This window comes from Coturnix japonica, chromosome Z (genome assembly GCF_001577835.2).
Source record: "Coturnix japonica isolate 7356 chromosome Z, Coturnix japonica 2.1, whole genome shotgun sequence".
Taxonomy (NCBI): Eukaryota; Metazoa; Chordata; class Aves; order Galliformes; family Phasianidae; genus Coturnix; species Coturnix japonica.
The window spans coordinates 44,413,569-44,427,525 of NC_029547.1; the positions used below are offsets into that span (position 1 = coordinate 44,413,569).

Here is a 13,957-nt window from a genome sequence, read left to right on the forward strand (position 1 = left end):
TTCAAGCTGCTATAAACTTTTCTCCTTGGAAACAGACTGTAAAGTTCTTACACAGACTCAGATTAACCTAGCATAAAGTGTTCCACACTAAAGTCACGTGAATAGTATGCAGAACATCTTTAGGAAGGGGGGAATATGCCTGTGAACACAAAATTAGCATTACCCTCATGTGTATCCCCAGGTGGAAGAAGTTGACTGCAATTTCTCAAAGGCTTATTTGGCATATGACTGGATTAGATCATACACTCTAACTTCCACTCTTTGTCTAAATATGGTGATCTTTCATGTACATGGTAAAACACTCATTACACTTGTTCAGTGCTGGGCTTTAAATTGCCAGAACTAACACAAAGCAGGCAATCTCCATAGGTAGCACCTGTGCTGTTAATGCTCTCCTCTATCACTCTTTCATGATGCTTAATCTTTATATCTGCTACGAAAATAAACAGAAGAGTAAAAATAATTACAGATATGCACAACCTATTACTTTTCCAACTTCATAACACTAAATAACTTTTGATTATTAATTAGAAGAATACCTTATTTGGTAAAAAGTACCTCAGCTAGATTTTTTTTTTTTTTAACATTTAGACAAAACATCTAGACAATATCTGTCTAGATAGAAAAAGTACATACAATATTAATGCTAACACAAAAAAAACGTGTTATGTAATAAGCTGTATGGAAAAATAGATCATGGCCTGAACAGCAGACCAACCCACAAGAAGAGACTTGTGTTAGCTTGGGAACACAAGTAAACTGCCTCTAGCAGTATGGCTGGCCATGGCGCTAAGAGGTGGAGTGGTCATACTGCAGGTCTGCTGCCACCAGTATCTGCTGGGGGAAACTCCCAGGCAGACACTGTACATTCCAGCCACTTCCACTAAAGAAGTGCTGGTGCTTCTGCATTACATAAGCCTCCTGCACCAGATTCCAATGACGTAAGCCAACTCTGTATTATAAGTACAGTGTTGAGCTAGATAAAACTGTCATTCTTTTCTTATGAACCCTTCCAAAACTTAATTAAAATTAATCCTCCACACAATGATTTACTTATCTTTAAAACTGGGTAATTCATGGAGTACTTGATTGCTCTAAATATAAGTCAGAAAGTGCAGTTATCATACCTTTACATCAGTGCCATCCGTAGGCATGAACTCCTCATAAATGTAGGAGCCTGTTTTTCTCACACTGCTTTCAGGGGAATAAACACTGCTTCTGCTGCCAATCTGAAACAAATATTTTTCCATTAATAAACTCAAAGGCTACTGAGAAATTGTAAAACTCCTTAAAATAACAAACCTATATTGGGAAAACATTTCCTGTACCAAACATAACAAGTAGGTTTTGACCATACCCAAATGTACTGATAGTGTATGCTTCTTCGACCTGTAAGAATAAGTATCTGCTGAATGTCTACTGAAAAGAACAGGGGTCTCCAATCATTCTAGAAGTCTTCTTGAAGTGCATTTATCTGACCTGCTGCTACCCCTACACTGGCAGGTCATGCTCAGTAATTCTGCTGGACATCTACAACTTAAAAAAGAAAAGAAATAAAACAAAACAAAAAAAAAAAGAGAAAAAAGGAGGGGGGCAGGGGAGGGAAGTTGGACTAGCTTTCAAATTCAACATCAATTAATTTCACCTTTTTTTACAGTCATTAAAACGTATCCAAGAATATAGTCACTTCACATGATGGAATTTCCATACTTTTAGCGTGCTATCCTCACCTTTCGAAAAAGCCTCTGGCTTCCACCCCCAGCAGATGCTGGGTAATAAATGTAAACATTGTGGTCCTCAGCACTAACTGGCTTTTCTACAAAAGGCTTTTGGAAAATTTCCCCATTCACTTCCACATGATCTTCTCCTTCAATCAAGTTGCATTCTGAAGAAACAATGCAAACAACAGATGTAATAATATTTTCATGGAACAAAATTATTAGGGATTTGGAGTAATCTTGGAGGTTGAAATAAAAAGACTGTTGTGACTCTTTGGTTTACTGATCTGTTATTGATGCACTAAGACTTAACATTTTCTGAACACCTGCTGTAGCACATTTCAACTGTGTTACGTTATTATGCTTTCTGTAGATTCTTGTGGCATCACACAGGAAATTTCCCCTACAGATCTTGCATGCATAGAATTTTTTAGAACTGTTTTTAAGATACAACACTAGGACAATGTAGCAAGGTTTGGTAATAGGTGTGGAGAGTGGGCTGGAGGGGAGCCTGTGCTCACAGAGCCAAGCAGTGCCCTGTGTCAGAGAAGTAGTGCTCCACCTGCTCTAGCAGAGTCCCCCTGCTGCCTGAAAGGGTGGGCCCCAAGGTACAGAGCTGTGTCAGAGCAGTGCCAGGAGACCTGCAGACAGTGGGAAGCCCATACAGAATCAAACAGAGAAGGACAGTATGCCGTGGGAGGAATCTAAGTGAAGCAAGGGAAAAGAGCGACTGTGGAGGAATGTCAGAGATGGAGCGTTATGGACTGACTGACCACAGCCCCCCAGTGCCCTGCATTGCCCAGGGACAGGTTGAGGCAGGAGAATTAGATAATGCTTTTAATAAGCATTCTGATCTCACAGCTCTACTCTGCTAGCAACAGGCAATAAATCAATCTATCTGAGCTGCATCTGCTTTGCACATGCTTGTATACAGCGAGTAATCTCTCTGCCCTTATCTCATCCCACGACCATTTTTATTTTCATCATATTTTCTCCCCACTCCTGCTGAAGAGGAAGGATGAGAGAGCAGCACAGTGGAGCAGAGTAGCCCATCAGTCTGAAACCACCCCCAGTGTTTGTTTTTCCTTTAGAGCTCATATTAGAGATATGACAGCCAAACAGCAAATATCATGCGGTGCCAGATGCAATATTTTCAAGAGGCTCAAAACTACTTCTAACATACAATTGATGGATCTTTCACAGATTGTTAGGGTCTTTGAAATTTGAGTTAATGGATCTCTACACTACTGGCTGGTTGCATGCAGCAGGCTTAATTTCTGTAGAATAAATGAGTCTTTTTCCCTGGGAGTGGGCAGGAACTGTTAAATAAAATTATCTGTCCCTTAAAAGTTACTAACTATGGAAATGCTTCCATTTTACTAATTGTCTATCTCATGCTGTCTTGACCTGTCATTGCAATCTCCTCCTACTGTTACTCAAATTTCATTTTAGGAGAAAAAGCTTTTAAATGTCTTTCAAATACAGAAAAGAAAATAATTGCAATTGATATTCAGAGCAGACTATCTGCAGATATGACTTTCCCCTTATACATCTATTTGCTTGCTCATGAAGAGAAAGTCTTGCTTTAACAATTTGATCTCCTCCTATGATAAGGTTGTATAACAAGGAAGGGGGCAGATGTGCTTTTTTTCCTTTTTTCCAATAACACCTTCAACATCACCCCTCACAGCATCCTTCCATAAACATCCTTCACAGTCCAGCTGTGAAGAAAGGTGGACACTACACTGGGCAATGACCTGGCTCAATGGTACAGTTCAAACTGTTGTAGTAACTACATGTGTCCAATGGCTGGACTGCAGCAGTGTTCCCCAGGGCTCAATTCTAGGGCCAGCCCTGTTCAACAGTTTTATCAATGATATGGATGCAGGAGTAGAATGTGTCCCCAGTAAGTTTGCAAGTGATAATAAAAAGATGCTGTTGACTCCCTGGATGAACAAGAGGTCTTACAGAGGGATTTACACAGATTGGAACACTGGGCAATCAGCGATGGAATGAAATTCAACAAAGGAAAATGTCCAGTTCTTCAGCTTGGATGAGGTAATGCCAGACATGGGTACAGACTGGAAGACAAGTGGCTGGAAAACAGCTCAGCAGAAAGCAACCTGGGAGTAATGCTGACAGCAGCTCAACATAAGCCAGCAGTGTGCTTTTACAGCCAAGAAGGCAAAGTGCATTTTGGAATGCACTGAATACAACACAGTCAGTCAGTTGAAAGAGATGATTCTTCCGCTATATTTAGCACTGGTGCTGCCACACCTTGAATACTGCACACAATTCCAGACTCCATAAAGCAAACATTAAGGTTAATGCAGAGGAAGACAACAAAGCTAGTAAAAAGGCTAGAAGGCATGTCCTGTGAAGGGAGGCGGAGGGCACTTGGGTTGTCCAGTTTGTAAAAAAGATGGCCAAGATACAGTCTCATTGCTCTTTGCAGCTCCCTGTGGAAGGGAAGCAGAAAGGAAAGTGCCAGTCCCTCCTTTGTAGTAATTGATAACAGGACATATACAAATGGCACAAAGTTGCAACAGGTGAGGCTCAGAGTGGACATATGGACAAAATTTTTACCATGAGGGTTGTCCAGCAAGCCTTCTAGTGAGGTGTTGTGCTCCATGCTTGTCATGTTCAAGAGACATTTGGATAATTTTGGTTTTAACTTTCAGTTAGCTCTGAAGAGGTCATGCAATTGGACCTGAAGATCTTTGTAGATCCTTTCTAACCAAACTAATCTGTTCAGTTCTGCAAAGGAAAGCATTCGGTAGATGGAATAGTTTCTGCCTGTTCCTAACTGAAATTACTGATTATTGTGGGTAACGTTAAGTTCATGAACACCGCTGTCTTTAGTGTCGTATCTGTGTACCAGTGCAAGCTGGAAGGCCTTCATGTTCTAGCTGGTCTACAGAGGCTACAAGCATATTGTAAACCCAGAATTCAGAACCACAACTTTTCAGATGCATACCTGTATTGGTTTTGGTGGGGATGGAGATAATGAACTTCACAGGAGGTCATACAATGCTCCACTTTGGGTCTGTGATCAAAGTATTGTGAACACATGCATGTTTGAAATATGACTGAATATGGCTTACACAGTGTCAGTGCCTTCTCTGTTACTTACACTTCCCTGGCAACAAGCAGCAAAAAAGTAAGTTTGTGGGTAAACTCTTAAGTAATGCGTAAGAAACTTCCGAGGCATTGAATTAACCCTCCACAAAACGAAATCCAGCTTCCTGCTATGTATCCAATATTCGCCAGTGGAAACACAGAGATGCCATTAGTTAATAGTTTTGTAATCAGTTTTTACCTTGTGGATTGTTTGGATCACGGTTCAGAACTGCATAACGAGGAAGTAAAATCCCTTCAGCTTTAAGAATACCATACACTTTTCTCCTAGAAGAAAAAGATTCCAAAGCATGACAGCAAAACCTGACAGTATTTCTACTTTTATAGAACATGAGAAAGGGAGGAGGAAAATACAAACAGCTGTTTTCTAAAAAAAAAAAAAAACAAAAACACTACATAGGGTACATATATTACTATTACATATTTAATACATATGTACTGTACTTCTGCATATAATACTTTAAAGGTCACTGACACAATGGTTCCTTTGCAGCGACCACATCAATACCAGTGAAAATGCCATTTGCTGTGCCAGTCTTGTCCTCTCCACACTGGTAAGAGAAACAGTTTTAATAGTTTTCTTGTTAAAGACACTACCAGAGACTGAAAACGTTCATGCAATGCTTATGATAGCAAATAAAGGCATCTAAAATAGCAATTCCACACACTGCCCAAAGGCTTCTGTGTTAAATGTATTTTGATTGCTATTATTTTGCTAGTATTTGCTGTGCATGATCAAAGATCCAGAAGAAAACTGACTTTGAATGACCACACGTTCTCTTAATATTAACAAATCCCAGTTCTTGCAGAACATAAAAAAAATCCCTTAAGTAAGCTACATATGGAAGGTTGTATGATTGCTATCATTACCTATGCTAACTTAGCTCTTCCAAAGCTTAAGTTTTGCATTTGCTGGACATTAAACTAATGCATTACTCGATTACAAGCTCAATAACCTTCAGAGTATCAAAATAAAAGTATTAAAGGAACACCTAAACACATATCACTGAAAACTATTAACATGTAAGGAAAACAAAATTCACTGTGCTTTTATCTGTTCTACCCTACAATACATAAGAAGCAGAGTTATGCATTGCCAACAGATCCTGTTATGTCATAGAAGAAATTTACTCTTAGAGGTAATCACGGCTTACCTGTCTTGTATATGATACTGCATATCCAAGTCATTGATTATGAATGGATTCCTGAGTTTTGCATAGGCAACTGCTTTGTCCAGTGGAAATCCTAAAACATTATTAAGAAATAAATTAAAACTACAAGACACAACACCAGCAAGTAGTTTGGAACATTTTTTTCAAGCTTTTGTTAGAAAATCTTATGGCGTAAGAGGGGGGTATGGTTCCTCCCTCAGCTACAGATAATACTAACATTTCCTTAAGATGATCATAAAACTGTAGCTTGATTTCAGTGTAGACTGGCAAAAGCAGAGGTCTTGACTTCTCCACACTCCCTCTATTTTCTTAGAGCCAGAACTAAGGCTTCTATTACTTTGGCCTAATTAAAAAAACATTTTTAACTTTAGTTTGGTCATCTTAGGCTCACTGCACAAACCCGGAAAAAAAGCTAAATATTAACACAGACAGATTAACATGTGTCAAGAGAGCCAACACTCCACAGAGAGAGGAGCACACATTCAGAATTAATGGTCAAAGTAAGCATTAGTGTCACACTGGTTACCATTTCCATTGGTTTCACAAAAGGAATAGCTACTTTAAAATACCACATCAGACAGGACTTCCTCAAAGAATTAATATAGTATCAATTAGCAAGCTTGGACTCTTAAATGTAATATAACTGATGTTTAAGAAGACAGAAGTAATCACCTACTAGGATAACCCACTGATACTGACAGGCAAAAACAAACAACAAAAAAGAAACAACAGTTGGGAAACAAAGTATTTAGATGCCAAAAATTTTTATGGTATTATTAAAAGATTTACCTCTAGAATGGAAAGAAATGAGACAGTCACATAATGGCCAGTTTTCTACTGGCTCATTCAAAATAACATCCTCCTCAAATATTACAACTGTAATGTACTTAAACATGGAGAGGCGTTCAAGAATTTCTTTCATTGGTTTGGACTTTGATTTCTTGGCCATTGAACAAATCCCAACTGCAATTTGTCTTTCTGGTGGCTGAAGAGGAGGGAAAAAAAAAAAAAAAAAAAAAAGGTTTTCTCAGAATATTACTGTGTTAAAACAGCACAGATTTAGAGAAAGCATTTTCTGATAAAATTAACTTACCACTGCTAAGTCAGTTTTCACTATAAGTACAAGAACCTTTTATTTCAAATGAACGTTCTTTAAAAGGTAGACAATTACCTTTCCTTGCTAAAATACACTGACTGCATTGAAAAGTCTGAGCTACGAACCTAGCAGTACTTCATGGCATTCCCCAGTTAAATAAATCACAGTCAAGTATTTTGTTAGCATTTCTTTGCTTTCAAATTTCAAATTTTTAGACACGCTTCAAGTCAGTGAAAATTTAGTATCACATTTCCCTAAAGTGGAATGTTATACAGTAAAAAAAAAAATTCAGCTAAAAATCCTGTAACATAACAAATCACACACGATATAGAACTGGACAAGGACCTGGTAGTACAATTCAGTTTATTATACTTGCAGAGAGTACTAAGCCATAACATAAGATTAGCCTTAACAATATGTACCAAGACAAGGAACAATAATAAAGACATGTTTGGTCTTCATGAAAGCAGCAGTACAATGAAGAAAGAGACATGAAGAGTCTGTTCAAGCTGAAAATCAAAGGAAATCGCATGAGTTGACAACATACACAAAACTAACCCTTTTTTTTTTTTTTTTTTTTTTTTTTGCGACTAATTGTACAAATACATACAATGAAAGTTTTGGAAATGAAGCTCAATAACAGAAGCTTAATCAGGCCTGAAGAGTGTAGCTGATCTGAAACAGCAATAACGAAGGTAAGGTGTATCTACTTCCAAATTCAAGGTACATTTACTTCTCAAGGGTGCCACATTTTCAAACATCAGCAACAAGATCATCGGCTGAGTATTATTTCCCCATTTAGAACATCACTTCAGTATTACACTTTTGTAATCTAACATCAACTTAAAATAATGCTAGAGAACATACAATAACACATATGCCCCTATAGTACGTACCGAGTCATATTCTTCCTCCTCTTCTTCCCCATGGTCATAGAAATGTTCATAATCTGTAGATCTGGCTGAATCCAACAGTTCTTCTCCATCTTCTCCACCAACGAAGAATCTAGGAGGATCACTCTCTGCTGCACTAACAGACATGGCTGCGAAATCTACAGATATTTATGTTGAGACTGCAGTCACTTTGGCAGCTGTGATACTGGGCATGTTTCCTACTGACTTGGGAGCACAGTAGTCCCTGGCTTGTTGATGCTGCTTGAGCAGTGTTGCCACAGTGGTGATGTCACAGTGGTGACGTGACTACCATTCACCCGGTATCATCTGCTCATTATTGGCTTAATATTGCTCCAAGAGACCCACAACAGGCTACTGCTTCCCTGAGATGGTACTGCTTTTGAACCTAAAAAAAAAAAAAAAAAAAAAAAAAAAAAGAAAATCCAAATAAATAAACAAACTCACACACTTGATAAAGATACACAAGAATAAAGCCCTCATTAAAAAAAAGCATCTGGATGTTTATATGCCACTGAGGAAAATATCAGAAAGAAAATGCTACAAAGTACAGGATACGCTTTTACACGTCTTTAGAGAAGAAGGAATACTTTCCAAAGATTTTTAAACTACTGACTCACATTTTAAGAGCAGACAATATAACTGAGGAAAGTAAAACTGTCAATTGCATTTTTTCCTAACTTCAGAAGAGTGAAGTTGAGACCACATACTAAGATAAAAGAACAAAAATATTTAACCTTTCTAACTCTCAACCAGCTGTTTTCCCCCAAAGTTTCTGATCAAATGAAACAGACAGCAAACTAAAAAGAGTAAGGCTGCCTTTCAAACCATTCTAAAGTAGAAAGCAGATCTCCAGATTGAAAGCAGAATGAACGTGCTACCTTGATGTTACAAGCATATTTACTTCCAGCAAAACACTGTTTCATTTTCACACTGAAAGCCAATATTTACAGAGGCATGCACTATCACTGCCTTCTTCCAGAAGCACTTTGGAGCAGTACTGTAACAGTGAAGAGAGCACCCTGTAACCTTCCAACCAGTCACATGAAAATACATTCTTGGCCAAGTAAGTTGGCTACAGAATCAACGACCCAGCACTGAGCCATCTGACATATTAATTGGTAATTCTTCTTGCTGCAAGCTGTGCACTGCTTTATATCATTAATTATAATCTACTACAGTTATTTAGAATGTTAATAAAGCAGTTGTTCAGAAGCTGATCTGATGCTTTAGGCTGTCCGTTACTCAGATCATTACATAAGTGCCATTCAATAATGATGCCTCAGCAGAACTGAATTTGTCTTTAAATGTCTGTCAAAATGACTGTTCCTTGAACCAGGTGAGTGAAGCAATAGTAAATTCCAACAGTGGTCAGCCATTCAGCTTCCTCAGAAAGAGGGTGGTAAACAGAGCAAAAGTTACCGAGAAAGGACCTGTCAGGGAGCAATAGGTTAAGCACAGGCAAACAACACAGTTGTTTCAGACTCTGAAGCTGATGTCTGAACAACATGCACATAAGGATCTAGACTGACAAAAGGTAATTAAATATATTCCTTTCCTAAACACGTTTTACATATTAGCTCTTTCAATATCATTAATAAAAGACTGTTTTCTCTTATCCTGTTAAATTGCACCTATCGGTACTTCAAGCAACAAGAACAAAACAGAACTTCAAACACCTGGCATCACCTTGCTCCCGTGAGAGTTAGAAGTTAAGCTTCGAGAAATCAACCTCATTTACAAAAAGGTGGACAAAACAAGCTTTCCTAATCTTAATTCCAGCAAGCTTCAGAAAGGCGAAGGTCATTGCCAACAGATACTGGCAAATAATACAAGTTCTGGAACAGCTAAAAAAAAAAGATAGACAAAACAAAACATCTCAACCTGGTAGAGTCTGAAAAATAAGTTTAAAAGTTCCCCTTGGAGATGTTTAGTCTGCTTCCCTCTTCCCAGCCAGATGTTGTAGTTTTGAAAGAAATGTCTCATGGGAACAGCTTACGTTCAAAAAAAGTTATTAAAGAAGAAAAAACATTCACTTGAAGCAGATAATCAGATGGCCATCAGAAAGGTGAGCTTTCTTTCATCATATGGTTTTCAACTGCACAAGTTCCCCCAACTCCCGTGGAAAAGTTTATATTCAGCGTTACTGCAGAAAGGCTGTGAGTCTAGAGGGAAGGAGACAATGATAACTTTGAAGGAACAGTTCATGTGTTTTTTCTTAGGAATACAGATGTCTTCCTATCCCAGATACACAGAATGTGCAACTTGGCAAAATATAAAATGCCACAAAAACTGGCAGAGCTTCAACTGCTGTTTTGGTGTTCTCTTCAGGGAAGGAGAGATAAAATGTTCAGAAGTATTTAGGCACAGCTACGTAAATACAGATCACTTCGTAACTGAAAAGATAAGAGGATGAACGTGATGTGGTTCTGGGCAGCCTGGTCTAGTGGCTGGCAGCTTGGTACATAGCAGGGAGGGTGAAACTAGATTATCATTATTGCCCTTTTCAACCCAGGCCATCCTATGATTCTGTGAAGGACAACTTGCAATCCTAAGGAGAGGGTACATAAGTGAAAGGTCTGCAGATGAAGCAAAAGAAATCTTGGAATCAATTTCTCGCATAAATAGTTATCCAGGTTGTGAGTTACTTAACTGCCATCTCCTACTATTGCCACTGGACCCCAGAGCTTCCAGAGAGGTCGTAAAAATAGGGCCAAAGACAAAGGAATAAGAAAAACTATTGATGCTCTTGTAAATTACTGCACAGACTCACTGAACTGCATATAAATTGGCATCCTGACTTCTGATGGATAGCAGATTATCTTACAGACAGCAGATGCTGCAGGCCACTCTCATCAGCATAAAATTGAGTCAGGATATAAATAATTTATGTCCAGAATAAACACTTATAAAACCAGAACTAGAACTCTTTCCTCTGCAAATGCTTTGGCTATAGTAAAAAATACAGGATTCCGCCCCATACCCATTGTGTGTGAAGAAACAAGAGCCCAAGGAAAGTAACATCGAAAGAGAAATCTGAGAGTAACTAACTGTGAATACAGTGAATAACTTACTGTATTTCAACAGCCTTTCAACACCTCTATAGTTATCTGAGATGGGAAAAAGAAAAAAGAAAAAAAAGAAAAAAGTGGAAACCACTGTGTAGCAATTTGACAAATGCTGTTTCTCCAGTTGCATACCTAGTAGAAACAATAATGGCAGAGCAAAAGGATGGAGCTCTCTTCTGACAATGTCCCAACTACCTCAGAAAGTCTGCCAGAGAGGTGCTTCTCACTGATGTTTGGAGAAAGTACCAGAAATAAAGAGTCTTTCCAGCAACCATTTTTTTGTATTAACAAGTACCTTGGTTTTGACCAGGGTTGAATTTATTTTCTTCCCAGTAGCTGGTATGGTGCTGTGTTTTGGATTTAGAATGAGAATAATGTTGGTAACACAGCAGTGCTTTAGTGGTCACAGGGAGCCAAGGACTTTGCTCCTCATGCAGCCATGTCAGCAAGGGGCTGGGGGGAACAGAACCCAGACGACTGGCCCATGCTGGCCAAAGGGACGTCCCATACCATGTGGTGTCATGACCAGCAATAAAAACTGGGGTAAAGGAGGAAGAAGGGACGTTGGGAGTGACGGCATCTGTCTACAAAGAAACTGTTAAGCCCTGGTAGGCTCCGCTGCCCTGGGTGTGGCCTAACGCTTGCCAGTGGAAAGCAGAGAACGCATACCTTGTTTAAATTTGCTTCCCTGTGCTGTTTTGATTTACCTGGTAAAGCATCATTATCCAACCCACAACCTGCAACACTTTTGTACTCCCAATTCTCTCCCCACCCTACCCAGGGAAGGCAACTGGCTGCATGTGAATGGCCTGCCAGGTTAAACCAGCAGAAGTGAGCAGCAGAAGCAGCGGTGTTAGGGCAGACATTCTCCATCCAAGATTCTCTTGTGCCTGGTGCATGAGCATTCGTTTCACACAATGAAGATTACATGCACACCTCAAACAGAGCAGATTACAATTTAAACAAGACAACATGCAAAGCTTCCTGTTGGAGTATACACTGACCCATCTGCAGAGAGATAACATCAAAAAAATAAAAATAAAATGCAGGCAACAATCTTCTCCCATACAATCTACATCCAGGTAAAATTAATTAGTCTACGTTCCCTTCTAATCTCAGTTGTTACACATGGGTTCTGTTTTACAAATTAATAATCTATTTTCAAAAGCCTCCATTTAACTGCGTGTTGTTTCAGAAAGGACTTTCAATCAAATGCACATCCTGTTCATTCCACCCACCCTAAAACTTCCTGCTCATGACAACATGGTACCTCCTGGCCAAGAACAAAACAAAACAAAATCCCCACAAATGCTTGGAGAAAATTAGTTAACTTAAAATAAACGTATTTGAGCTTTTACCTAACAAGACAGATGGCACTAAAGTAATGCACTGCAAAGAAGATGCGTAAGTTCCTTAACTTTTGCTAATATTATGGACATTTAGTGATGACATTTAAATCCTAATGAGTTAAAACTGTGCACACAAATTTGGCATCAATGGACAAATAGAGCAGTACTTGCATCGCACATTTTGACAGCCTGATGAGCAAAAAGCACAGTGCTCAATCCAGTGGCACACTACATACTTTTTTCCTTGCAGAACATATATTCTAGCAGAATATATACATGCAGAACACATATTCTAGCAGAGAAATACTAAGAAAAAAGGCAGTCCTCACAAAATATTAATAGGTATTCACCTAAACGGTTTTCCTGTCCGCACTCTACGTGCTTCAAGAGCTCAGGAATCCAGCCTTGGTATTTCCCAAATTTACTGAGACCGTGAAGATTAGCATTCCAGGAAAAGCCAGCATCAAATCCGCTCAACACAGCAGCAGTGGTCTGAACAGACATGTAGAAGAGGCTCAGTGTTAACAGCTATGTTGTGAATACTAATGAATGGCTAGGATGGAAGGGACCTCAAGGATGACCAAACCACCAGGAGTCCATTAGGTTTCATCCAACTCAAATTAAGCAGAGAAAACCTGAACAGTTTTAATAGCAATTTTCCAGGTTGTCTCAGTAAGGTATCAAAAGACTTCTTCCTGTTACAGCTGCTGCAACTATGATTTTCATTAATGGCACTAGCAACAGCAACAACGTTTGCCTTAGTGTAGCTGAAATGCATTTCTCTGTTCAGAATTTCAATTCTGTAACCCAACTTAAGGCACAACAAACCACAAAAGGCAGTTGGCATATTGGGTTACTGGTGGTGTAGGAAGTACAGAAATGAGATGGAAAGGAGAACAAACTGGTAGTAGTCTGCATTCTGTGAGCTGACAGCAGCAAGTATGGGATCTTCAGGAGTAAGCACCGAAGCACTTCAAAATCTGCCATAAAATAATGACACAGTGAAAATTATATATAAAAAAAAGACAGTTCTTCAGCTTTTCTGTTGCATTTAATAAGCCACTTGGTTGTACCCAAAAGCCTAGCAGAGCTCTCTGTGAGGTTAAAAGCCATAATCAACATTATGGACAGCTGTGAACATGGCAAAGTACTTGCTCACAGGAACACCACAAGTATTTTGAGCAGTGTTCCAAAAGCATTCTTACATAGTAGTTCATGCATTACACCACCAGATAAATTGTAACAGCTCCCACTGCACAACTGAAACTGACCAATCTTTCAGTTTCGCTCCACCAAGTTCTACTGAGACCAGAAAGGAACACTTGAATAAAGAGGAACCAGAAGCCAGCCAAGTGCTCCGAAGGTTCTCCCTGGACAATTAACTACTGTACTGTTACCTGCAGTCCATTTTCAGCTCTGAAGGGCACAGGTGCTTTTACTCACTTTATTTTTTCCAGCTCAGTAGTTACAGAAGAATGGAGGCTGGAAGGGAAAAGGTAAAGACA

General features: G+C 39.1%; 1 protein-coding gene across 1 annotated transcript in view; it reads right to left on the reverse strand.

Moving 5' to 3' along the window:
• Window positions 1-13,834, reverse strand: part of PPIP5K2 (diphosphoinositol pentakisphosphate kinase 2) — a 46,587-nt gene extending 32,753 nt beyond the window's left edge. The window contains exons 1-7 of the mRNA XM_032441356.1: window positions 12,803-13,834; window positions 8,021-8,423; window positions 6,818-7,013; window positions 6,011-6,101; window positions 5,038-5,123; window positions 1,731-1,885; window positions 1,128-1,229 (exon numbers count right to left, since the gene is read on the reverse strand). Coding sequence (XP_032297247.1) covers window positions 1,128-1,229; window positions 1,731-1,885; window positions 5,038-5,123; window positions 6,011-6,101; window positions 6,818-7,013; window positions 8,021-8,164 — 774 coding nt within the window. The 5' untranslated portion in view covers window positions 8,165-8,423; window positions 12,803-13,834. The remainder of the gene's footprint in view (window positions 1-1,127; window positions 1,230-1,730; window positions 1,886-5,037; window positions 5,124-6,010; window positions 6,102-6,817; window positions 7,014-8,020; window positions 8,424-12,802) is intronic.
• Between the last annotated feature and the right edge of the window lie 123 nt (window positions 13,835-13,957).